The 27010-nt window shown below is 42.7% G+C and overlaps 1 protein-coding gene across 5 annotated transcripts; it reads left to right on the top strand.

Moving 5' to 3' along the window:
- Nucleotides 1-1381: 1381 nt before the first annotated feature.
- Nucleotides 1382-27010, top strand: zfr (zinc finger RNA binding protein). 5 transcript variants are annotated; one of them, XR_013964268.1, is made up of 22 exons: nucleotides 1382-1478; nucleotides 1990-2071; nucleotides 5275-5551; nucleotides 8284-8422; nucleotides 8985-9206; nucleotides 9581-9643; nucleotides 10497-10741; nucleotides 11437-11652; nucleotides 12508-12847; nucleotides 14284-14468; nucleotides 14977-15096; nucleotides 15305-15450; nucleotides 15621-15786; nucleotides 16119-16321; nucleotides 16441-16591; nucleotides 16726-16867; nucleotides 20358-20455; nucleotides 21352-21459; nucleotides 23342-23453; nucleotides 24517-24614; nucleotides 25277-25692; nucleotides 25724-27010. XR_013964268.1 is itself a non-coding variant. In XM_080766598.1 (22 exons), the coding sequence occupies exons 1-22, from the start codon at nucleotides 1442-1444 to the stop codon at nucleotides 25457-25459; spliced, it is 3258 nt and encodes a 1085-aa protein (XP_080622724.1). In that variant the 5' UTR covers nucleotides 1382-1441; the 3' UTR covers nucleotides 25460-27010. The 5 variants fall into 5 exon arrangements, 4 of the variants coding, with proteins under 4 accessions (XP_080622724.1, XP_080622723.1, XP_080622722.1 ...); XM_080766598.1 differs by having other exon boundaries at nucleotides 5275-5352; nucleotides 5428-5551; nucleotides 25277-27010; XM_080766597.1 differs by having other exon boundaries at nucleotides 21352-21447; nucleotides 25277-27010.

Below are 27010 nucleotides of genomic sequence, written 5' to 3'. Positions count from 1 at the left end.
GTGCAGGCACCCTACACTCTGCCTTTCTTTTATCATTCATTTTTTAAGAGCCTGCCCAGGGACTACAGATGAAATTTAGCTTTGGCTAACTCTGGCACATTTACATTGATGTGAAAACTGACATGTTGATTAATGAGCTTTGTCCCTGTCAAAAAAACACACACACACACACACACACACTCTATGACTACTTTAATTATTTATTGTATTTTCTATTCCTACTGTTGAAGAAGTACAAAAAGTTCACTGTCTGCAATGTAATGTGCATTGTGCAGCATGTTTTTCAGTAATGATGAATTGAACTGACTTGGACCCTCTTTCAGCCCCAGAACCTTGTCTGTCTTGAGTTCCCCACTAGTTTAGCAGTAAAGTGTCATGTAGTCACTTGTAGTGGACACTGTGACTGGACCTCACCTGCCTAGGTGTGTGTGTGTGTGTGTGTGTGTGTGTGTGTGTGTGTGTGTGTGTGTGTGTGTGTTGCAGCAGTCTATACTAATTTACTAGGCTACACAGTGTTATGAAAATTAATTAAGTGAAAGTTACCTTTAGTATTTCTTTCCTCTTTTCTTCTCCAGGAGCGATCAGTTCCCACATTCCGTAGCCGGCCAATACCATACCTATCATCCCGGAGCACGCCATGATCATGCGGAGAGACATGGTGATAGGTGGATGATAGCGCCACTGTCCGCTCTACAATGGCTGTTATGTTAGGACGCACGTCCAGTCATTGGATTTTCACCACACACTGCGGACCGAATGTAAACTAAGGTCGAGTGTGTTGTTAAATAAATACCCGGAATAAATGGCGGTTGACATTGCGTGGTGACGTCATTGCGCAGCGTAGAAGATAATCCCTGGTGTGCGTTCACACTCTGGCTGCAACGATGCAAAGACGCGTTGTGACCAGGGTTGTGACTTTGGAGCATACACTGTAGCTTTGGAGCAGCTACATCATGCATCATTGCGTCTTTGCAACGTCATGTCGCTGGCTTCCATTGACAATGAATGGTACACTGCGTCTTTTTACATCTGCCCGTATGAACGCAAAACACGCAATGAGTACTCAAATTGGCCAAGTGCGAACATTTCAGATTTGTGTATTGTGTTCATGATCACATTTAATACATATTTAATGTTAATCAATTTCTGATTAGTAAGTAATAGATAATATTACTGATTGAATTTGAGGGGGTATTTTTCTTTAAATTGTGACATTCTAATCAAACAATATACTACAATAGTATAGTATAAAACTGTATGTACTTTAACGCGTGTCGGCTCGTGTGTTGCTGGCTGCTGCTGTAGGGAGAACTACAATAACCGCGCACCCGCACTCACCCATTACAGTGCGCATGCGCTATATCGGTGTTTCCGGGCACGGCGATCATATAAATAAGAAGGTTTGCTCGCTCAACATCGTCACAGAGAGAACAGAACCCCAATGATTCCCATATGTCCAGTAGTGTCCTTCACCTATGGTGAGTATAATAATATTCTTATTGCGCAGCACGACATGTCCACAAGGGATCATTAGAAATGGAGCGTTAACGGCATGTTATGCATGCGTATTTGTTCATGTGTCCTTGGAGGGGTGAGTCCCCGCGATGAGTCCGTCTGCCTAGCTTCTCCGCGGTTGTTAGCCGCCGTGCTAATATTGGCTATAGCCTGCTACTAGCGATTAAATAGCAGACCTATAAACTCACAACGACTCGCCGATGCGACGTGCTGTGAGCCTGTAGCTCTGCTAATCCGCGGCGCTCGTGACAACACCCCCGTGTCGTTATTACTCGTTAATAGCCTAGCGTTCTCACACGCCACCCGAGTCTCCTCCAGTCCGTGATGCTAAATGTTAACTTTGGCTAGCCTGGCGTAGTTCTAGCATAGCGTTAACCCCTCCGCCAGGGTCTCCATGGAGCTCAATGCTAACGTTGGCTAGCTTAGCGCAGCCTTAGCATGTAGCGCTCACCCTCCGTCTCTCTCTCTCCACAGTGCCCAGCCGGCTTGGTGAAGATGCCAAAATGGCTACCGGCAACTACTTTGGATTTACCCACGGTGGGGCTGCGCAGTACAGGTAAGAAGTGCAGGAGGTTAGAATGTTTTGCCCCCATCCCCCGTGTCGTAGTGGTTGCTTTCATCAGGGCTGCATCATTCATGTCGCACAGATTATTTGGTGACATTGGTGATGGTGATGCTCGCCATTGTTCCAGGTTGGGGGAGGGGGCCGCAGTCCGTCTGTGCTGCTGAGGCGGCAGGCTGCTCTCTCCCCCACCACCACCACTGGCACGGTGGCACCACCACAGCTATAACTGCTGCATAATACTATAACCCTCCGTGCTCATTTAAAGCTGCCATCCGAATATTTTATTTGAATGAATAAAACGTTATTTCAACCCATCTGTATGGCAGAGTATGTTAAAAGTATTACTAATCCTAGTGGTTGGAGGTGAGCTCTCTTCTCAGTACTCATCCATTGAGACGCCTAGGCCCTGCTGTCAGCTAGGACACACTGGTTGACAAGTTGGTACTGCCTGAGGCACAGAGGGCACACATATCTCCCCTGGCCACTGTGGGGAATCAATGGTGAAATTAGGTCAAATGTTTAGATATAAAAAAATCTTATTCTTGATGCTTTTCATAAGCATTAACAGACTAAATCTACCAGATTATACTCGTGCCAGTATAAACTATATATACAAATAGTCACATACACACCATTGTTACTGTAAACTAATGTTATATCATATTGTCAAAAAAAATGTAATGGCAACCTCATGTGTTTTCCTTGACAACAAAAGAAAGCGGTAGCATTTAAACTAGCTTTTTGTACGCATTATAGGAAACCTACTGGAGACTTAAATGATTAGGATTGAGTCCATTCCGATTCAGTCACTTTTAATGTTCACTCCGCATTTTGCATTTGGTTCATACTTGAACAAAATGTTGATACCCAACTATAGATTTGTTTGGTCTCCAGTCTCCACCCAGGTTGTTTGGTTCTACAAAGATTTGATGCTATAAAAGAAAATGCATTCATTGATTTGACAAGGATTTTAACACTTGAATAGGCTTAACCCAACAAATGACTAAATGTGGATTTTTCAGTGCAGCCAAAATGTTGTAAAATTTGAATTGTTTTTATTGATGTCCAACTCTGCATATGAGATGCACTTTTATACCTTTTTCAGATCATCTTAAAATAGAAGTTATTGGATGCACATAGGCCTGTATCTTGTTTAAACATGTGACAAAACTACTGTAGGTCCCAGCAAGATTTGACAGATCGACATTTTGGCTTGTCTGTTACGCGCAGACACTCGTGCCCATGGCAAGCCTCGATAGTTATCCATGCTGTAATGTTAATGGTTTGACTCTCATGTTTTAAACAACCTAACCCATTTATTCCGAAAAACTATTATCTAGTTGTACTGCATCTTCAAGCATTTTATGGGCACATTCTTGGTGCTCAAATCAAAATGGTTGGCTAGAACGTGTTGGCTGCAGCTGAAAGCTCTTTCATGCAAATCCAACTCTATTATCTCTAGCATTATCAGCCAGGGCAATGCCTCTCTCTGTTAACTCAGCTCTTGGGCCCCTGGACAAATGCACCACTGTCTCACAGCACACACCTGACCGTGTACCACTTTGAAATGGGAGTGAGCAGATTTGTTGAAATTAATTGTTTTTAAGATGCTTTGTAATGCGGATGTGGGCAACTCGGCATCGATGCAGAGACTGATTACATAATCAATTCCAGTCTGTTAACGTTAATCTATTCCTGACTACTTCTGAAGGCAACGTCACACTGAACAGTGATGTTACACTTCATCCTCATGCTACTGACATGTGTGACTGACTATCACTAATGTACAGCTAATCTACACGCTAGCATCACGTCGCAATGTGATGCATTCTTGGCTTATACGTTTGATATGGTCATTATTTCATGTTTGAAAGTATTCAATAATAACTATTAGAAGGTGTAATGGGTCACACTGCAAACGATGAGGAAACATTATTTAAATTAACCCTGTTAACTTATAAACAATTGGTAACGATTCACGAGTGCTAACCAGTTATTACATACATAGTTATTGCATACATTTTGTGCACCATCAAATATAATAAAAAATTGGCAATTTGAGGCCGAAGTCAAATTACATTTCTGAACTTGTTTAAAAGCCTTAGATGTCACATTTCGTATCGTTTTTATTTCATGAATAAATATTTGAAATTTGGCAAATTTCTTATCATTCCTACATGCATGAATATAAATAACCATTAAGATCAAAGACAAAAAAAACTAACATTTCATTTGGGAACCATTATATTTCCTTGGGACCTACTTGAATGACCACTTCAATCAACTCAGAGTCCCACTACATTGAAAACAGTTCAACGTCACTGGCCTTGCTTGATTCAGCCTGACCTCATCTACACTGGATCTACTCATTCTATGCCTAGGGCGACATTGGACGACCTTTTATAAAAGTCTTAGATCGCCTTGGACGGCATTTATAATGCATCCAGCATCGCTTGAATAATTTTTAGCGGTTCTTGGCGCGTCCGACTCTCCGTCGCCCGGCAACAGTTTGCTTCCGCGTTGGTGACATCATTGATTCTTTTACCTCCGTCCACACTTTAGCGGCATTTATCTCTGAATTGAGGCTCAGATTATCGTACAAAACATCTATGTTTTAGGAGCTCAATAAAAAGAACGTGCGGTACCGTATCAACGCTTGTGATAAAAACACAAGCGAGTGCCCTAGAAATGATTGCTTGTTACTTCCGGTTCATCAAATCAGCTGGTGGCAATTTGCGACAAAAACTTGATATTAAATGTGCTGCTGAAGGAGTTAATAAGAAACTGACACATTTTCCATGCTCAGCTGGCTGTTTGCTGCAATGGCAACAAGGGAGCTATTGGACAAATGTGGAAGAACCTCAGGAAGTGGTCTGAATTATTAACTGGCTAATTCAGACAAAATGCCTCCCACAAGTCAGAGATACCAAAGCACTTACCAAACACATTAATAGGCTTTAAGGATGAGCAGTGAGCCATTGCAGTGTGTAAATGTTATTATATTAATTGCATGATGGCGTCTGGCGTCAGTGGTTAAACTGTGTTACTGGGGTTCGCGTTGTCTTAAGTAACTTGTTGTTTAAAGAACAACAAACCGTTGGTACATATATATTGTGCGGACACTTTGAAGTCCTAAATCACAAACTGGTTGCCTGAGAGAACACCAGTTAATGCCTACTCCCGTTTCCTTCCAGTCAGCAGCCAGGAGCCGGGGTAGCCTACACTCATCCAACAACGGTCGCCAGCTATACCGTACACCAGGCCCCGGTGGCGGCTCATACCGTGGCGGCCGCCTATGCCCCCAGCGCCACCGTCGCCGTACGGCAGGCACCGGTGTCTGTGGCGGCCGCCACGGCAGCGGCGTACGGAGGGTACCAGCCCGCGCACGCGGCAACGGACTACAGCGCCTATGCCCAGCGTCAAGCTGAAGTCCCTCCACCCCCACCTCCAGTCACCTCTCAGAACTACCAGGTAAAGTCCCCTGCACCGTATCATCTGTATGTAAATTAATTAAAAATAAATAAAGGGTGTGCATAGGTTTATCAAAAGAGGATTTAAACTAATTATTTGACTGCCATATTTCTGGCTGCGTTTAGTCACTGCATGGCTTTTGAAGATTACGTCATCTGTCGGCCAAGTCTATGGGATTTTTAATGTTTGTTTGGAGCACTTAACGGTACTTTAAACCTAGCATTTCTCTTTTGGACGTGCACTTTAGCCTTGGGCAACAATATGAATGGCGCTTGCCATGTTGAAGCATTGTGATCTTGTAGATGGGCTATTCTGTATTAAAAGCAGCATAGAAAATCACAAGCTTTTACTCACATTTCAAAACTTCATTGTCCTTCAAAATGAACATGATCCTGTACATCCCGTGAAAGTGGTCTAATGCATTCTGCTGACGGCATAGATAACTAGACGTGCAATAAAGGGCAACAGTCGGTGTGTGTGCAAATGATACAGTACAATATGAATGAATATCTACAAATTATATTCATGAATTAACTTTGGTCATTTACTAGAAACACTGACTGTTTTTGTCAAATTCTTTGTCCCTTCATGCGCCAACTGAGAAGGGCAGAATTGTGGAAAGTGGGCAGGGATCACAATGTAGTAATCTATTGGTTGCGTCATACCAGTGCTACAATTGATTTAAGAAGTGCTTTTCCAGTCAGAACTTAAGACAGATTGAAATAAGCTGTGATTCAGTACATGCTGTGCTTTTTATATTGTCCTTTCAAAATGGCCTTCTGGTATCCAGATGCTTCCGTTATTACAAATAGCAGCTGAATTTCCGCAGACGAATCCCCTCTTCTTTACGCTATGCACGATAATCGGTAATACTAATATCCCATTACCGATTATTTGCATGGTCAAATGGATGGATACTGATATTGTCGACAGGTTTCCAATGGGGTTTACCTTGCAGCTGTTGTACAGTAAATGTGATTCTGGCTCCAGGTTTTTATATATTGCCCATTGTTTTTGTGCCTTTTGCCTTTTTTATTCATGGTGGAAAGTGGAGATGGGCAGGAAACCAGTAGTAATGTGTCAAACTAGGGGGGTTTTCATGATTGATATTAGAAGTATTAGTTGGCCTAATTCAAAGCCCTTAGTTTGACACATGACATGCTTCTTAAAGCATAATTAAAATTAGATTTATTTTTGCCTTGTAGGTTTTTAATGGTACTCCAACTTTCAACCCCTGAATTTACCATGATCCAAAATGTATAAAATTCTGTCATTTGGATGACCGTAAGGATCATACAAAAACCTTGAACGATTACTATTGGGTCTTGTTTGGGTCAGGACCTTTTTGAGTGGTGCAACCACTCCTGTGTGTGTGTGTGTGTGTGTGTGTGTGTGGCGGGCTGTGTGTGGGGCTGTGTCCCTGGGGCTGAGCACGGAAATATATTTTCACCACCAAGCGTTTTGGTGGCTCGCCGGAACCTGCCCGGCCCCCTGAGCGCGTTCCGGGGACCCCCACACGGTAACTGTCATTTCTTGACCGTTTCGGACATGCGGCGGCTCGCCCCGGAACAGGTCTGGAAGTTCCGGGGACCCCCACACGAGTTTCACCACTCTGTTTAAACTAAGGGCCCTATAGGCCAGTCAATCTAAGCTAAAAATCACACCCGTATGAACTAACTCCTCGCCACTCGCCCTACACACTTCCACTCTGTTTGAGCATAGACACCGGTATATAAATAATGGAGACGGCACTAAGATTCCTCTCCCATCCAGTGCCGTCTCTATTATTTATATATGTATGCTCAAACCGAGTGGAAGTGTGTAGGGTGAGTGGAGAGGTGCTAGTTTCAGAAAGAGAGGGAGGGGGAGAGAGAGATGGCGAGTGACTTGCAGCAAAGCTCGTCGGGTACGGGACTCGAATGTGCTTTCAGGCTGCACCAGGAGCCCAGACATGCAGACCGATAGGCCGTTTTTATTTTTATTGATGGGGTACAGACAGTAATTCGACAAAAGACATGCTGCAAAGGCAGACGGGCTCGGGACTCGAACCCGTGACACGCCGACGGGCTGGTTTACTGGCTGGACCGCTCAGTCCAGGACATTGCATTTTAAGGCAGACTTTGCTAAATACTATGATGATAAACCGATTAATCATCCACCCTTAAAGGATTAAACTGATATGTTTTACTTGTGGTCGTCTATTTCTATTATATACCGTGTAGCCTACCCTGATTTGAAGGTTTATTCGCCGCATCATAATTTTTTATAATGCATATTCAAATGTGGAAAAACAGTTTGTTGGCATTCTTATAACTAATAGTTTTTATAAAGGGTGGAAAAGCCTTCACACAAGATGCTTAAGTTTGGCTACCGTAGGCTGTTAGACACCTGTGAGGGCGAGGAGGACAGTTTGCTTGTTTTGACAACGGTACAGTTCCCCATGTTCATCAGTGGTGAGTGACCATGCATTGCACAGACTAGTCTGTACTATTAAGTGTATAGTAAAAGCTGTCTCGTTTGCCATGGGGCGGATCAGTGCTTGGAATTTTAACGAGGGAACAATAAAATCAAGGGAAAAGCTGCCATTGAGAACTTTTCCTTTTTTTGTAAATGGACATTTCCTTATGGCTGATTGTGTCGGATATTGGTTGTTTGACTGTGCTATGAAACCTAGCCGAGTTTGGTTTTCAAATGGCCTGTACTCTAACATTGCTTGCGTTTGCCTTCTGCAGGACACATATTCGTATGTGCGGTCTACAGTTCCGGCTGTTGCTTATGACCCCAAGCAATACTACCAACAGCCCATCGCTACGTCTGCTGTGGCTGCTGCACAGCCCCAGCCCACAGTGGGAGAGTCCTACTATCAGACAGGTACGCTCAACACGCCACCGGACTCGTCTTCCTAGAGCTGTGCTTCTCAAGCTTTGGTAAACTTTGATGACCTCCAGCTTGGTGTGCATTATTAGGCTATGGACAAGCATAACTCTGAAGAGTGTACACATGTAAGCAAATCAATGCGCTTGCATTTGTGGGTTCTGTGCCCCCCTAGTGTGTAGTGATTTAACCCATTTTGGGTGGGAACCCCTTTTTGGTGTTGGCATTATGCAATGCTTTAGCTATTGAAAAATAGCAGATCTACAAGCTCATCTACGAGCTTGTAGGTCTGCTATTTTAGAAAAATCGAAGAACGACTGACATGGAAACCTAGCTTTTTCAGAAAACTCTCAGGATGTAGAAGACATTTTTAGAATCCGATCTCGGGTCAGAATCGATCGCAAGTATCACTTCACACTAGGGAAGTGTGGTCCTCGCGAAACGTGTAGAGATCTGCTACTTTTTGAACATGGTTTCACAATGACGTACATGCCCCAGTTTGCCCGCAACATGTTGTTTCCAGGTGCAAGTGAAACGACTATTCCAATTCCCTCTATAGCCCCGAAACCGGCCTACACGCAAGGGATGACGCCGTACACCCAGACCCAGCAGGCGCGACAGGTGACCGCTATCAAGCCGGCCACACCCAGCCAGGCCGCCTCCACCTTCTCCATCTACCCGGTGTCGTCCACTGTGCAGCCCGTACCCGCTGCCGGGGCCTCCGTGATGCCCTCGTACTCCCAGAGCCCCACCTACAGCACCAACGCGGTCACATACGCTGGTAAGGAAATGCCAGCGGTAACTAGGCCCGTCGCACTTAATACATAATCGCCTAATCACAATTATTTTAAATAATCAATTGTTATAAAAACATTTCTTGCATAATTGTCACAATCATGTTCATATGTTTTCAAAACCTTTGCTAAGTTGTGGAAAAGGCACGTTTTGAGTTTGTTGACTATTTCCACTATTTCAAGTGTAAATTCATTCAATGTCATTATTTTTGTCATATCTGCATTGTATTTTTTTTAATGAAAACAAATGTTTTTTTTTAATGCAATTGGATCGTTAATCGCTATTCTTTTGTAAAATGTCATGACCTAGCAGTATCTGTGGGGAAAGTTTTGTTAATCCAATTTCTACCCACATACTAAGCCTCCGTAGTGCCCTCGTACTCCCAGAGCCCCACCTACAGCACCAACGCTATCACATATTCTGGTAAGGAAATGCCAGCAGTAACTAGGCCTGTCACAATTGTTACATAATCGGCTAATGGCAATTATTTGAAATATTGTTTTGCATAATCATATTCATATATTCTCAAACATTTTCCTCAAATGTTGGAAACGGACAGATGTTTTAAGTATGCTATTCAATTATGTAATTTGTCATATCTGCACTGTGTACCTTTATTTTGTTTATGAATCCTAAAAACCAAACGGAACTACGTTTTAACCCGTTTTGGTCGGGAACCCCTTTTGGTGTTTTAAGCACGTTATAATTTAGCTTATAGAAATTGGGTGCTATATATGCATTTTATTGCATATTATTTTCTTTTACATGGTTCACTTATTGCAACACGTTTGCTTTAACCCATTTTGGACTCAGGCCGATTCTTAAAAACGCCTTCTAAATACTGACCTAAGTTTTAACTTCAAATATTTATATAGCGGCATCAAAAATGTTACATTTTTGAATACTGTACAGAACCCCAAAAGGTGTTCCCGTCCAGAATGGTTAGAACACCAGAAGTGGTTCCTGCCCAGAATGGCTTAATACAATAAACTATTGGGCTGTCACTCGGTTTGCTTCCACGAAACTCTCTTCGGTCGACCATCATTCAACGTATGCAGGCAGTGTTGCATTGGGCGTAGATGGAGAATCTTGTCACTCAAAACAGTAAAACAGCTTTTAGGATTGAAGATGTCTAAAGGTCACAGCTGTGAAACACTTAATTTAATTTCTTTCTGAAAATCTGTGGCTTGCAGAATTAGACTTGTAGGTCTTTACAAATGATTTGACTGCATTTAATCATCGCTTGCCCGTCTGCCTCGCCTCCTGCCCCCCGTAGGTACGTCTTACTCGGGCTACGAGGCCGCTGTGTACTCTGCTGCCTCTTCGTATTACCAGCAGCAGCAGCAGCAGCAGCAACAGAAGCAGGCGGTGGCCGCCGTGGCCGCCACGGCAGCGTGGACGGGCAGCACCTTCACCAAGAAGCCGCCCTTCCAGAGCAAGCAGCTCCGCCCCAAGCAGCCGCCGAAACCCCCTCAGATACACTACTGCGACGTGTGCAAGATCAGCTGTGCCGGCCCGCAGGTGAGCATACTCCACATGTCAGTGTCTTTGGTCGTTGGCCTGTAGACCGGAGGGAATTTCAAGCGCTTTAACCCATTCTGACCTGAGATCAGATTCATACGAGGTTTCCACTGGACACACACACACTGGTCTGATTAAACCATTCTGACCTGAGATCAGATTCATACGAGGTTTCCACTGGACACACACACTGGTCTGATTAACCCATTCTGACCTGAGATCAGATTCTAAAAATGTCAGTTGTTTGTGTTCGATTTTTCAAAAATAGCAGACCTACAAGCTCGTAGCGCGCCACTCGGTGGCGGTATTTTTAAATGGCTAAAGCACGACATGATGCTAGAATGGGTTAACCACACCGCCCTATTTTTCAAGCGTGTCCAACATGTAAAAAAAGAAAAGCTGATCTACAAGCGTTTTTGTTTCGTTTTTTTAGTACCTCTTAAAAGCTGTATATAAATTCTACATTTACACTGCTCGAATTAGATAGTTTAACATACTTTGCAGTGGGGGCTGCATTTTCACTCCCGTTCTCTCTAGTTCAATACGAAAGCACAGAAGTTGAATTGTAAGTTGCAGTCGCGATCAAATGACTCGATGCATGATTCGATGGACTGCATTCCCAAGTCCTACATCTCAAATGAAGAATGGTAAACCTCCCCTGCCCTCTCTCTCTCTCTCTCTCTCTCTCCAACCAGACATACAAGGAGCACCTGGAGGGCCAGAAGCACAAGAAGAAGGAAGCGGCCCTCAAGGTGTCTCAGAGCAGCAGCAGCACCAGCAGCAGCAGCAGTGGAGGAACCGGCGGCTCTGCCCGCGGCGTCCAGAACCAGCTCCGCTGTGAGCTCTGTGACGTCTCCTGCACCGGAGCCGACGCCTACGCCGCACACATCCGCGGCGCCAAGCATCAGAAGGTAATGAATGGGGCCTCGTCATGTTATCCCATTCTGACCCGAGATCAGATTCTAAAAAAAAAAAAAAAAAAGTCTTCTACATCCTGACAGTTTTTCATTCTGACCTGAGATCGGATTCTAAAAAAATGTCAGTCGCTCTTCGATTTTTCAAAAATGGCAGACCTACAAGCTCGTAGGGCGCCACTCGGTGGCGCGCTATGAGATTGTAGATCTGCTATTTTTCAATAGCTAAAGCATAACATAACGCTAACACCAAAAGGAGTTCCCGCACCAAATGGGTTATGCTCCCCTCCCAACCCATGTATACACACTTATTACTATCACGTATCATCCACTCGCATATTTTTGACAAGCCGACACCATTCTTACATTGCTTGGTTCAGGTGTTTTGGAAGGAAAGAACTGTATCTGATCATCTCTTTTCTTATTAAGTCGTATACAGTATGGGACCGTGCCATCTTTTTACAGCTTCATAAGTCAGAAGGGGAACTTTAGATTTAATGTGTTTGGGTAACTAGAGCAAAGATGGCATGTGTGTTGCATGTTCTGTTCCCAATTTTGAGATTTATGGGAGCATTGGCTGTACTGTACACTGGAATGTATTCAATCTCAATCAAAGCCACACAGCAAATCTGCATGAGGCTCATGCAATGGCTATCATGCTGCATAGGGTGGCAAATGAACAACGGTGACAAGTTGAATAGATGGATCGAGAAAATATTTATTTTTAAAGTGTCATAAACAAACGTTACAATACACAATAAAACGTCATTTAGAACGCCGTTTGGACGGCTGCTTTTAAATGGCAAACCCCTAAACCATGTTGCTCTGTGCCGTGTGCTCCGTTCCCCCCAGGTGGTGAAGCTTCACACCAAGCTGGGGAAACCCATCCCCTCCACGGAGCCCAGCGTGGTCACCCAGACCTCCTCCTCCACCACGGCCGCCCCCAGTAAGACCCCCTCTTCTGGCCTGGGCAGCTCCAGCACCACCTCCTCCTCGTCCCTGTCCATGCAGGCTACCTCCTCCGGTGCTTCCGCCTCCACCCACAACTCTTCCTACCTGAAGCCCGTCAACATAGTGAGCAGCGGCGGTGGCGCCGGGGCGCTCGGCAAGAGCGCGCTCGGCAACAGTCTGTCGTCCGCCAACTCCACCGCCCCCGTCAAGAAGGCCTCGGCCCCCAAGATCAACTTTGTCGGTCAGTAGGTCCTGATGTCAATATAGTCTCATTGTTCACCTTTGTTCATTCTGTGCTTTTGAAGCTGTAATCCTGTTTGATTATCATATAGCTCTCTATTTAACCGGTTCAACCACATGAATCCTAGTGTCCCTATTTTGGGCGTGTCAGAAGTGTGCGAACATTCAGCAAAAAAAACGGATAATTCATTTATATTGGCAATTTTCACCTAATGATGCTGAAAATGTGGACACCGGGTTGAAAGTGGTTCAAACACTCATCACTAACCCATTTTGCCCTGAGATCAGATTCTAAAAATGTCTTCTACATCCTGACAGTTTTCTGAAAAAGCTATGTTTCTATGTCAGTCGTTATTCGATCTTTCAAAAATAGCAGACCTACAAGCTCGTGGCGCGCTATGAGCTTGTAGATCTGCTATTTTTCAATAGCTAAAGCATAACATAATGCTAACACCGAAAGGGGTTCCTGCCCAAAATGGGCTAATGAAGAAAGACTTTGCTGCTTTCCCAGAGAGCGTCTTGCGCTCAAATGCTACATGCCAGTGTCTGGATAGGTCTGCCAACTTGTGTAGTGATGGACGGCAACCAGCCGTGTGTTATCAAACCAAACATTTCTTCCAAGTTTTGTGCCCTGTAGAATAACAACTCTATGACCTAGTACCGTACAGTCACATGGCCAACATGTCGGTGCTGAGTTCACTCCTAATCCTGGCCCCTGAAAATGGAAACGGTCATTGTATTCTTTTTTTAAATGTGATTTATTGCATTTGTACGCTGTCCATTTGTCATAGCATCTGAACTAGTGACTCTTCATTTCAGATTAAAGGAAAAGGGAATGTACCTGTTTCAAGTAAACCAATACTAAGAAGCTTTGAATGAGATTAATAGAAAACTGTTTTTGCATGATCAACTGTTTTATTTGCAAATTCTTATTGGTTAATCAATTCGGATAGTTTTGGCTGTATATTTACAATTAGTGGCTGGGTGTTCACTAATGCTAATGTCTATGACAAGTTTACAGTAACGTTTGATTGAAAGATAAGGCCTGGCTACAATATAAGGATGAAGTCATTAGTGGACACTGGTTGATACCATGCCATCCTGCTCTCCTTCTATAAGCTGTACAAAAATAAACCATAGCTGCATGTAGAGATAAATTGCCCGTAGAACTGAACAAATAAAAATAAATACTGTATGCTGCTTTATTGACTTTACCTTGTGTGAATGTACTCATGGCACAAACCTTTCTCGTTGGTAATGGGTATGCAAGGCATATTAACCTACGATTTGAGGTTTCATCGCATGTGTTACCTGTTCGCTATCTGCAAGCTCACAACACATTCCGTCACCTATTTCCGCGACTAAATTGGCTATGAAATATTGAGATGCAAGGTTTGATACTAGACTAAAGGACCCCCCCCCCCCCCCACTTTACAGGAGGAAATAAACTGCAGACCACTGCGAAAGCGGATGAGACAAAGGCGGTGGAGATATCCAAGCCCATGGCCCCATCCTCGGCTGCCCTAGAGACTAAGAATGATGTGTCCGATTCGCTGTCTGCGGCAGCGCTGGCTGCACTGCAGAATGACGTGCAGCCTGTTGGACACGACTACGTTGAAGAGGTATTCAGCTCATGTCTCACTTGGGAAAAATAACTGATCTACATGCTATAGTGTCTCTCACTGTCTCATCACAACACGTTGCTTGTAGCGCAGTTATTTTTGGCATGCGACAGTCATACTACGGAGTATACATTATATTGTTGAATTGTGGGTTTTCTTTTGTAGCAAGGCGAAAATCTAAGTGTTTAGTTTTTACCCCCAACACTTTCTGAGGGGCTCCTGCGCCCAGCTTTCCGGGTTTGTGCAAACACAAATATTGAAGACAAAAGTGAGGACGCAAATTGTGATTGGCTGGAATGACAATTATGATTGGCTCAGCACGGAATGTGATGTATGACCAATCAGTGCTAAACTTTGCATGCAAACTGTGCACAGATTTAACGCCACATTGGAGTTAATTCAAAATCTATCGACTCCAAAGAGCCATATGATTTCATTTTTTATTGGTTCGTTAAAAGAACCCGCTGCGATAGATGTAATTGAACATTTTGAATGTTTGTATCCTTAGGTCCGCAACGATGAAGGCAAAGTCATCCGCTTCCACTGCAAGCTGTGTGAATGCAGTTTCAACGATCCCAACGCCAAGGAGATGCATTTGAAGGGAAGGAGGCATCGACTGCAGTACAAGGTTCTTAATTTTTCTAATGTATTGCCTTTGCTTGATGTTGCTTGCTGACAAGAACTGATCTTCAAGTCATGTTATAGCTGGGAAAGGTTTTTGTGACCGCTTTTTAGACCAAAGCGAGTAATCAAAATGGACCAGGACGCTGGACTGACGATACGTCCTAAGTTGATCATGCTGTCCTATACCATTTTCTATTCCCCTGGTCTTGTAGAAAAAGGTGAACCCTGACCTTCAGGTGGAGGTGAAGCCTAGCATCCGTGCCCGCAAGATTCAGGAGGAGAAGATGAGGAAGCAGATGCAGAAAGAGGAGTTCTGGAGGAGGAGAGAGGAGGAGGAGCGCTGGAGAATGGAAATGAGGTGCGATGAATCGGCCATTGACCGGCTGCACCACGGTCAAGCTTGTAGACTTGTCTATTTTCGGCAAAGCTCTAAACGAGGAACCAAGTATTAGACCCCTGGGTTAGTGGAGGTTTTCTGTCTAATAGGCTGAACTCCCTGGTCACCGTTTTCTTTCCCAACCTGTCCAGGCGTTATGAAGAGGACATGTACTGGAGACGCATGGAAGAAGAGCACCACTGGGACGATCGGCGTCGCATGCCCGACGGAGGCTATCCTCAGGGGCCCCCTGGTCCACCAGGTCTCCTGGGTGTCCGTCCTGGCATGCCTGGCATCCCTCAGCCTCAGGGACCCGTGGTAGGTCCTGGGCACAAATACAGTCTGGAGTTGTGAGATGAACATGGACAGTAGGCAATCTGTGAAAAGAGCAGATCTACAAGCTCACATGGCACGGCTTTTGCGACGCTTGCAAGCTTGTAGATCTTTTTTTTTTTTATGCAGTTTTGGGTTACTCTAGTAACTCATTGCATTACTGTCCTAAAGTAATTTGGTCATGTTATAGCATTGTCTAGTGAGGAAAGTTAACTTTTTACATTAACTGAATTGAAATCTTCATTGTGATTCCTTCTTTGGCGTGTGAATGAATATTATTCCCCTCCACAATTTTCTTTTTTAATTGTTTTTTTTAGCCGCCTCGTCGCCCGGACTCTTCAGACGATCGCTACGTAATGACCAAGCATGCAGCCATTTATCCCTCGGAGGATGAACTCCAAGCTATCCAAAAGATTGTGTCCATCACCGAGCGCGCCCTCAAACTGGTGTCGGACATCATCACTGACCAGGACAAGGTCAAGGAAGAAGATAAGGAGAAGAAAGAAGTGGCTAAAGACAGGTGAGGCATCTGAGAGAGATCCTCAATGTCTTTGTGTCGTCATGTGGTTCTGTGTTTAAACTTCAAGCATTGAAATCACTGCTGGTTTAAAAAAAACGTTTTGTCTTTGTCCTTTCTAGAGCACTGAAGGGAGTGATGAGGGTGGGTGTCCTGGCCAAAGGGCTGCTCCTTCGTGGGGACAAGAACGTCAACCTGGTCCTCCTCTGCTCTGAGAAACCCACCGAGAGCCTCCTTAGCCGCATCGTTGAGCACCTTCCCAAGCAACTGACGGTATCGCCGAAATGTCACATGTCAATTCTTGATTATTTTTACCCAAAGCCCTACTACAAATGTGCAATGCCTGCCGTCATGCCACACAATGAGCGTTGACATCGTTTGGGTCTACTGCGTGTCTTCCTTTCTAGATTGTTACGCCAGAGAAATATGAGGTTACAGGCTCCATCGAGGAAGCGGCCATTATCCTGATGTCTGGCGCAGAGCCCAAGATGCAAGTGACGATCACGCTGACGTCACCCCTTATCCGAGAGGAGGGCGGACGGGACGGAGGTTGGAAAAGCCACCGCGACCTTATTTCCTCAATTATTCTTCTCTCTTTCAATTCTCTCTCTCTGTCACATCCCTATGAGATTAATTTCCATATTTTGATTCATGTCCTGAAGAGCCTGACCCTGCTGGCACTTAAAGGAATCAACAGTTGTTTTGGAAAAGGGTACCAATTTAGAATGAGAAATGTATTTCTCATGCCCACCACAAGTTTGAATACAAACATTGTATTCTTGATCCTTCCCCCTTTTTATTCTTTAAAAAAATCTTTTTTGTGGTCCTCTGCGCCTTTTGCTCCAATGTGATTAGATTGCAGTGTGTCAAAGCTTGCTCAAACTAGCCTCAATATATACTTGACACATAGTAGTTTTTCAGTTACAGTGATGCAAGCTCTCTAATCACAGTGAGTTCAGCAGGAGTGGGGCGGCGCGGGGTCAATATGCCAGCAGCGTTGCTCTTAGGCTTCTGCTCTGTAACTTTCTAGTGCCTCTCAAATGCTATCCCTTTTAAAACGATGCATGATCAGTGTTTGCATTGTGTTGAGTCTAGTTATCGCCCAGGTAAGATTCATTTTTGTTTCCTGTGTTCAAGGGGATTCTGTTTCCACTTACAACAAGCGGCACCACAGGTTCTTCTAGCTGTTACTCCTTAAAATACATGTCTTCTATGGTGCTACTATCAACGCAAAAGCTGTACCCTTACAGCTTCTAATTTAAATTTGTACCTGGGCCCATGTCTGACTTGTAACTTTGTGTTTTGTGCCCAAGTAATGTCCGAGTTAAAATGAGGGCCCTGCATAATATGCAGGAGCCCTATAGTAATCACTTCATTGTTCATCTGTCAAATTGTATTACTAGTTGAGCTGCAAAGCGCTATCTAAACTATTGTAGTCTGGCCATCTGTGGGTGTATGTCACTGTCTGCAGTGATTGCATCACACAGCCGTGAAATATATAAAAAATGTGACATATGGTCCAATTTAATTAAGGACGGTGATAAGCCTCATGGCTTTGTAAGTGTTATATTTGTGACCAGTAGGGGGATTTCGTTTAGAAGAGTTAAATAGTCAGTTTTGGTGGAAGTTGTTCATTTAAACGCCACCATAGACAAATATCAAATTACAACTCAGTCTTTGCTCTGGTACAAATCTAAATGACAAGCTATGATTTTTGTGGTGGGTGCAGCTTTCTGATTTGATGGCTCCATACTCTTCTAATTGTCTTAATGAAAAGCTAAAAAACAAATTAAGTCGTTCATTGTGGAGAACTGATTAGCAAGTGGCAGAATTTTAACTTGACACACTTGTGTGCCACTCGAAACTTTGCATAAATGTTCATCAGAGCATTCGTGCAAGGGTTCGAATTGTGCATCCGTTTGTCAAATTGGGATTTAGCCACAGGGCAGAATTCCAACCAGCCAGGCAGAGGATGTTGGCTAGCGGAAGCTGGGTCACATGTCCCCACAGGAAACAAATCTTCCTTTTGTCTGACGAGAAGTTCACCATGCTGAGGTGCCCTGTTCAGAAGTGCTCCCCTGAGGGATTTGGTGTCCTCCATACTCTTATCGTGGGACTCAAATTGGGTGCATTATAGATTTAATTGAGTAACTCTATAAAATGGCTTGTGTTAAACTTTATTTTATTTTATTTTTTGCAATGGATGGGTAAAGCAAATGCATATAAGCTAGAGATTTTTCAGTCTATATATTTCCAAGCATCCTTAGGGGAGTATTGGTCAACTTCAGGGAGGAAGACTATGACAGAGGAATCTTTGGTTGGACCTGGGTACAGCCATCGGTATACAATGACTGTTTAAAAAAAAAATATATATTGCCAACCTACTGATGCTAGGTATGCATGCAGTGATGTCCTAACCCCCTTTGTTTGCTGGGAGCTTTCATGTTTTCGTTTTATTTTTTCCAGCACGCATCGCTGCCTCTGTATCCGTAGCTATTCTTACAAGTCCAGCCCAAAGTCCCTCTCTCTTATTTCTTTGGGTGGGGAAAAATATACAAAAGAGAAAAACCTCGATCTGTAAATGACCTGTCTGCCATCAGAAGCTTGGTGTGGCCCAACCAGCTCCGGAAGGATTTTTGACCAAGGTTTCCCCCACTACCCCAAACACTTTGCCACACCTACCATCTCCACGCCACATTTATCAGGTCCTATCTTAGAAAGCCATTACTGCGCTCATGACTTCCTCCTCGTTACCCATGTCCATTCGAATAACCATGACCTCGCCCGTTGGTAGCCCATAGCCTGATTTATGCTTCATCATATGATGGTGTCGCATGCCAAAAATAGCCATTTTCAGCATGCAACGCCATCCTATGACAAAGTATAAATTCAGCCTTCAACATAGAAATCTCAGGGCAAATTACTGATTGGCACCACACAAATGCACTCAAATATTTAGCTAATTGAAAATATTAGCTTTTATTTCATTGTTTGATAAGATTACTTTGTTTAACCCCTCTTTTTATTTTTTTGTAAGACATAGTAGTTGAATTACCTGATAAAATGGTATTGGCTTTGTTTAGATAACTACCATTACATCACTTCCTTTTTCTCTCTTGCAATGTCTAGACTGCAAAGTATGCGAGTCCTAATCACACACACGCATCCCTTCTAAGATCTAACATAATCATAATGCCAAATCCACAATAACTACATCCATCATTCAACCTCAGACATGTCTGTAGCCATGATTGTGTGTGTGTGAAGTACAGTTATCAGTCCAAGTGACCCTTTGGGACATAACGTTTAGGCTGTTAACGGTAGATATTACACGTAGATACCGCATTGGCCACTGCTGTTCATTGGAGTGATGCGTCAATGTGGCCGCCATATTGGTTCGGTCAGGCTGTGCCTCCTTGCTGCACGTTTGTCTATGAAACATTTTACACCATTTGATTTGTTGCAATGCCACACATGTTATGTTGCATACAAATATGTGATACTTTGGCTACATTAAAGATGCAGTGTTAAATACCAAATATCTTTATCGAACCAATTAAGTTTAAATATATATACATGGCCCTAACTAAAATGACACAGGCATATTTCTTGCAGTGGAGATATGGCAAGTTTCCCGAACTAATATGGTGGCAAAGTTGATGTAAGATCCAGTGGCCAGTGTGCATATATACGTATATTATGTCTGTTGTTACCCACTTAAGCCCTTCATACTACTTTGTACGATGGATTGCGAAAATAGCTCATCTACAAGCTCACAAAGTGTTGCATCTGCAACAAGTTGTGAGCTTGTAGATATGCTTTTCTTTTCTTTTTTTTGCCTTTTTTGATAACACTTAGAACAAAGCCCAGAATAGTCAGGTTGAAAGTTGTGAAGCAGCCCTACAGTGCATTGTCATGTGAGGGAAGGGGACAAAAACACCTGGTATGTGTGGCAATGTGTTTGTTCTCGGCAGCCTCGCTGACCTGGTCAAACACCCATTCCTCATCCACCATCTTGACAATTCGAATCCATTTTTAGATGTAACCTCGGGTATGGTGAAAGACCCAGCGGACGTCTTGGACAGGCAAAAATGCCTTGACGCCCTGGCTGCTCTGCGCCACGCTAAGTGGTTCCAGGTTGGAACATCATTTTACTTTCTTATTGTAGCCTTATGTGATTATGCATAACATTTTAATTTTTTTTTTTTTTTACCCTTTTGGTTTTACTTTTATTTAACGGTAAATTGAACATCTGATAATTGAAAACAAATCGTAACTATTTGAAAACGATACAAATATTCAAGGATGCCGCCTAGAACTACAATAGCTGTCAAGGTTAATGTCTGTTATACATTGATGCTAAACCTTTAAGTTGATTAGAATTATCCATATTACTCTAAACAAAGAACTGGCATCCTTGTATTCCCTTTTTTTGATTCCATAAGTACTGTATATATATATATATTTTTTTAGTTCAATGTGATTCCATAAGGCTGCAGAGTATACTTTGCATAAGAGTGTCATCAATAAGTGCTTTCATGTTGAGCGTTTGTATTTTGTGATTGATTTATTTGACTTGTAGAATAGGGATTGAGAGAAAAAGGAATGTCTGATTAGTTTACTGTGATGCCGATCAAGCAAATGCACCAGAAAAGTAAAGCAGATTTCCATGGCTCTTTCAGTCCCTATACTATCCTCTCAGATGGACTCTTGTACTTTTTAAGTACCCGTTTGTGAGATACTCGAGAGAAACCTGAGGTCAGGGTTTAGAAGATGACAAGGAAAGCACCTCCTTCCTTGTTCATCTTGCAAACTTTGAACTCCCCTTTTACTAACGATGAGGTACAATACTACTGGGAATGGTGGCTGATTGCAAATTATCATAGCCTCCAAAATTACTTCAAAGCTAATCGGAAGCTTCCATTTTGCGCAGTAGTATTTGGACCTCTGACAGAATCCATCCAGTTGTTTGATCCCTGTCTCTGTTATGGCTCTTGGGTCACTCACTAAACTTGACTTCACTGCATCAAAAGGCTAGAGCCAACGGTCTTCAGTCATGTGTGATCATCATTCGTATTCTGAGGGACCTCTGCCAGCGAGTTCCCACCTGGTCAGCCTTCCCCGGATGGGTGAGTATCAGTGTGAGTTATGGTGTCCATATTACTACAATTATACTTCCTACATGATATTAAACTCAGTTGTATTCCTAGGGTGCAAGGGGTGATTTGACTTTGTCAACAATATTAATACTGGTGCACAACTACTTTTACTAAAGATTTTCAGATGACTAAATGCTAAATTGGACTAAATCTAAATTGTGTGTTCAAAAGACTAGGACTAAATCAGAATTTGCTGTCCATATAGACACCAAGACTAAATATTGATATTTAGTCTACTTGGACTAAACAATTTCACATGACTAAAATGGTACTAAAAGGTGTTATTCAAAAGACTAATCTATAGGCTCACAACCCAGCTTTTAAATCTATTTTCCTTCTGCAACCATGTACAAATTGGGCATAATTGGGCCCACAGATCTTTAAATTAAAATAAACCACCTCTTGGCTTTATCGTATCCAGAATGCTCACCCAAAAACACGCCTGTCCTAGTTTTTTTTTTTTTCCCTCTTTCTTGCATTCTTTATTTTGTTTTACAGAGAATCAGGTTAGACATGGTTTTACTGAGGTTAAAAATAGGGTTAGGTTTTGGCACCGTTTTCCTGAGATTAAGGTTAGGTGTAACCGTTTAGGAATACCAGGCTGAGCAGTTATGCAGGCTGTACGCCTGGGGCGAGTTGTGACTTCGTTGGTATTCGGCTTTATTGTACATTGCACCTACACCATCGGTAGCTGCATATGTGCACCATATATCAAAACTGCATCGCCCACACGATATAGCAGCCTCTGTATCGATCACATATCGTTTGGAGTATATATACATCGATATATTGCCATATCGATTAATTGAACCCACCACTAGCCAACAATAGTCCAGTTGTCTTTGCCTCACTCTCGACTGATCTCCTCGAGGTCTGGTTTACCCACTTTTCTTTTGCCTTGTGGATTGCATTGCTCCAGTGCTTGTCATGTGATGGGTGTTGGCCAGTTTGCGGAGGGTGTGATGAATATATGAGGTATAGATTCACAAGGGAGCAAATTACTTGTATGTCAGTTTCTTTAGCTGCCATATCAAAGCCACATTTTCGTTGTGCTTTTGTATACCTGGACTGATGTCAGCACTAAAGACTTGTACTAAAGATAGTAAAGTAAGCCTTCTTATCTTAATGCATTGCATTATGTTTATGCATTTCTTTGTTGCTTCCAAAATCAGACTAATGTTGGGGAGTGGAGGAAAATACGTGCTTTGTGTGAGCGAGAGTTAGTTGCTGTTGGACACGCACACAGAACTGCAACAATTGCATCAATTGGATCTCAGAACTGCTTCTTGTGTAGCCCCTAAGATCTCAGAACTGCTTCTTGTGTAGCCCCTAAGATCTCAGAACTGCTTCTTGTGTAGCCCCTATACTATGTTTAAGTCTCTCAGAAGACGGAACACGCACATTTAGGTGATGGGCAACTGTGAACACAACCTTGGACTGCTTGAGAGATGAGGCTGAGCATTTTGTTTTGCCAGTTAAAGTAGTCTTTGTTGCATCGAACAGCTGTTTGAATTGTTCATATTTGTCTAAAATTATAGTTTGCAATATCACTGCTGCCAGTAGAAGTTTTATTATATACAGGTAGGGCTAACTTGATTATAAAGCAATTAGCCAATTTAATAATTAATTATGCATGTCAATACTGTATCCAATATCTGCCACTTTTTGATGTCATGTCAAACTCTTTTGACCTGGTTATGGACCTTTTCCATAGCATTTGACCTTGAACCACTTGCCCCAAACTTTTGATCACACAATCTAGACTCCATTATAGAGTATTGAAGTGGTTTTAAGTTTTTAAGACAAACATTTAACTTGTGCTGACTGACGATCTATGTTCTATCTTCTTCTCCATGTTCTTCAGGCCCTGGAACTGTTGGTGGAGAAGGCCATTAGCAGTGCGTCTGCCCCCCTCAGCCCAGGTGACGCACTGAGACGAGTCTTTGAATGTATTTCCTCTGGGATTTTGCTCCCCGGTAAGATATGGTTCTGTTCATATTCACATGGTTTTGCCTTGTGTGACCCACAGCCCCTATTGAGAAACGAGGGGAATTATGATAAGAGTGCTCGTTTTTCCAGCACGGGAAGCCAGGGCAGAGTGGGAAGCCAGGTCAAATTGGCCCCTTTTCCATGGAACGGGAAACAAAAAATGGCCGCCGGTTCCATGAAAGCGCGAAGGTTCCAAGAATCTAAAATATTGAACTAGTTCTAGAACTAAAGTTAGTGAGGCCAGGCCCCTAGACCTAGAATGCCTGTGCCTTCGTACATTTTCATGTATCACAGGCATAGATCGCTTGCACCAGGTCCTGGTAGAAATGAAAGATGCGCAGCATAAATGTGATAAATGCCCCATTACCCATTAAATAATTCCAAAGACGTGGAGTGAAAAATGGTCCTAGTTTTATAATGTGAAAGTTCTGGCACAAAACGTGTATTTAGTCAATTATCTCCACTTTTTCAAGAGATACACACTGACATCTTTCTCTCCGGGCGAGGGGGGCCGGAATAATCGATGAACTGATTTTACAAATACGTTTACCGCAGACGTCATCACCAATTGACCAGGGAAACACAAAAGTTTGGGTCACACAATTGGCAGGTGGTGTAATTAATTACCCAGCACCTATCTCAATGGATATAAAACTAGTTGGTTATGCATTGCTTATGGCTATTGATTTTGTTAAACTTTACCAAAACATTGCACGAAATATGTAACAATTATTCACCAAACGGGCAGCGTGATTGCAGCCTAATGTCACCTAGGGTAGGTGGTGTAGCAAAATATTGGAATAGAATTATAGCGTTCTATATTCTATGCTTTATTGTTGCTACAGTGCCTGTCTTTGGGCATTGCACATGGGAGTAAGATATTGATTATTGTGCTGAATGATTGTTGTATAGGCCTGGAAATTGGGTTCAATATTCTGGAAAAGTTTAAATGTGTGGGAACCCTGAATATGGCACAAGTCAGAAGGATATACTGAAAGGTGGTATTGTCCAGGACAATTGAATATGCTGGTAACGAGTGTTTTCCAACAGGTGGTCCAGGTTTGGTAGATCCTTGTGAAAAGAATCCCACGGACACCTTGACAACCATGGGAGAGCAGCAGAGAGAGGACATCACCTCCAGTGCACAGGTACTTCATTAGTTGCATCCTTTTGAGTGACATGGATGAGGTTGCCAGCATTTGTTCCTCATAAAGGATAGGAGAAAAAATAAAGAAATAGGCTTTTCCTTTATTTTGAGCCTGACTGTCCGATAATTGGTCCACTCTCAATTTTGGAGAGCCCAACGATTACCAATGTTCTCACTGATATTTTGTCCAAAATAAGGGGACAATTTTCAAATCAATTTGTAATTTAGATGCGTTAAAACTTTCTGTTTGAGAAATAAGAAAATTAACAAGTAAGACACGTTAACGCGGGAAGTGAACGCAGCTATTGTCGCAGTATGACACACACAGAGCTTAAATTTGTATTAGTATTTTTTTAAGTTTTTATTTTATACTGTACTTTGAGCCATATTCAAACATTTCCAAAAATAGCTGATCTACAAGTTAGAATGTATCGCAGTGCATTGTACGCTTGCAGATCGGCATTCCTTTGAAAACTTAGATTTTTCTTATAATGACATTCCCAAAATGGGGACGGGTTGAAAGCTGTTTAAAACAATAAAAATACATGGCACGTCAGCTGCATAATCACTGATCAATATAGTCGCATAATGGCCGAGATACAGTTTCCAGGCAAAAAGTCACTTCTGCTGTGTAATTTCCTCTTCTGCCTGTCCGTTGCACAGTTTGCTCTGCGGCTGCTTGCATTCCGTCAGATCCACAAGGTTCTGGGCATGGACCCCCTGCCCCAGGTCAACCCTCGCTTCAATATCCGCAACACCCGAAAGCGTCGGCGTGACAACAGCGATGGCACAGACAGCTTTGAGGGCGAAGGAAAGAAAGACAAGAAGGATTATGAGAGCTACTAGGCAGCAGCAGAACCCCCCCTTCCCTTCCCATACTAATTTAAAGTAGTCTATATATGTGTATATATAAATGTACCTCTATGTTGTCACTGCAATTAACAGATGGGTTTGCTCTGCCTCCTGTGTAGTGGCTTGAGTCTCAGTATTGCATTTTGCTTGGTCATGTAAAGTGGACATAACCTGGTGGTGACTAGTGCTTCATTAGGTACACCTGGTGGTGACTAGTGATTCATTAGGTACACCTGGTGGTGACTAGTGCTTTATTAGGTACTGCAGAAACCAAAACCTGTCCTTTTTGCTGTAACATTTTAGCTATAGATGGTTCGGACCTAAACTTTTCCTAGCTAAACCAAGTTTTTATCCTTTATGCTTCACAAATAAGCTCCGCAATTCCTTTTCCAGATTTATTTTCTTTTTTATTTGGGGAAAGACATTCCTCACACATTTTAAGTAGAGACAGATTATCTTTGTTACATCTATACCTTAGATCACAAACAAAAGGTACAAATTAACTTGCCTATGTTGATGTTTTGTATAGTTTCATTCAGAGGTTGACTGTTGTGAAACAGCCAATTTGGTCAACTGTTTCCCCCTCAATTTGTGCTTTTGAATATAATTTCTCCCTTCTGTGCAAAATACAAGTGGCAGTAGATCTATGTGGCATTGTACTACATTTCTGAAAATGACTAATTCCTGAGACATTTGTGTTAGTGGAGTTATCCCTAAACCTAGCTCTAATATGAATAACTATATGAAAATAATGCTATATCCTTGCAAAGGTTTAAAAAAAATGGTTTATTGAAAGCATGACTGTTTAGATAATTTTATTGTGTTCTGGCTTTTAACATTTTATTTTGTTTGTTTTTTTTAGATTACTGGAACGTTTAATGGCTTGCTTGCCCTCTTTTGGTTGATACTTAAATTTTTCTGTTCATTTGAGTAATCTGTAAAAGCTGAAAATCGGGGGGGGGGGGGGGGGGGAAGAAATGTAACTTTGATGTTGTAATTGCAGTTCAATGTAGGTCCATTCTCAATGCCTGTCCGGCTCGGCACTCTGCTTTGCAGTAAGCAGAATAAATACATTTCCTGAATGAAGAACCATTGGCCTTCATGTGAGCTCCTTGATTTCATTTCATGTTTATGCTTACAGGATATCCCAAATGTCTGTACTGTACAGTGATACCTAACTTGTGGGCCGTGAGGGTATAGTTTTAATTAAAGGACGGGTACATGATATCGCTTTGGTTAAAACGTTCTCTTTATTTATTTTTTAACTGTACTTCAGGAAGTATTTGTTTTGTTCAGTAAACACCTTTAGCTCTTTAACCCATTTTGGGCGGGAACCCCTTTTGGTGTTTTAAGCATTACGTTATACTTTAGCTATTGAAAAATAGCAGATCTACAAGCTCATAGCGCGCCACCGAGTGGCGCGCTATGAGCTTGCAGATCTGCCATTTGGAGGTCCTAGGTGCCCCTCATAAGCCACAATTTGAGAAGAGATATCATATAATATACCGGTACATCGTTTTATATATTATAAACATGAAGCATTGA

The sequence above is a fragment of the Protomyctophum bolini genome (genome assembly GCF_963924005.1).
Source record: "Protomyctophum bolini genome assembly, chromosome: 6".
NCBI classification, from domain to species: Eukaryota; Metazoa; Chordata; class Actinopteri; order Myctophiformes; family Myctophidae; genus Protomyctophum; species Protomyctophum bolini.
Note: the sequence above shows the minus strand (reverse complement) of the source record. Positions and strands in the feature narration are given on the sequence as shown.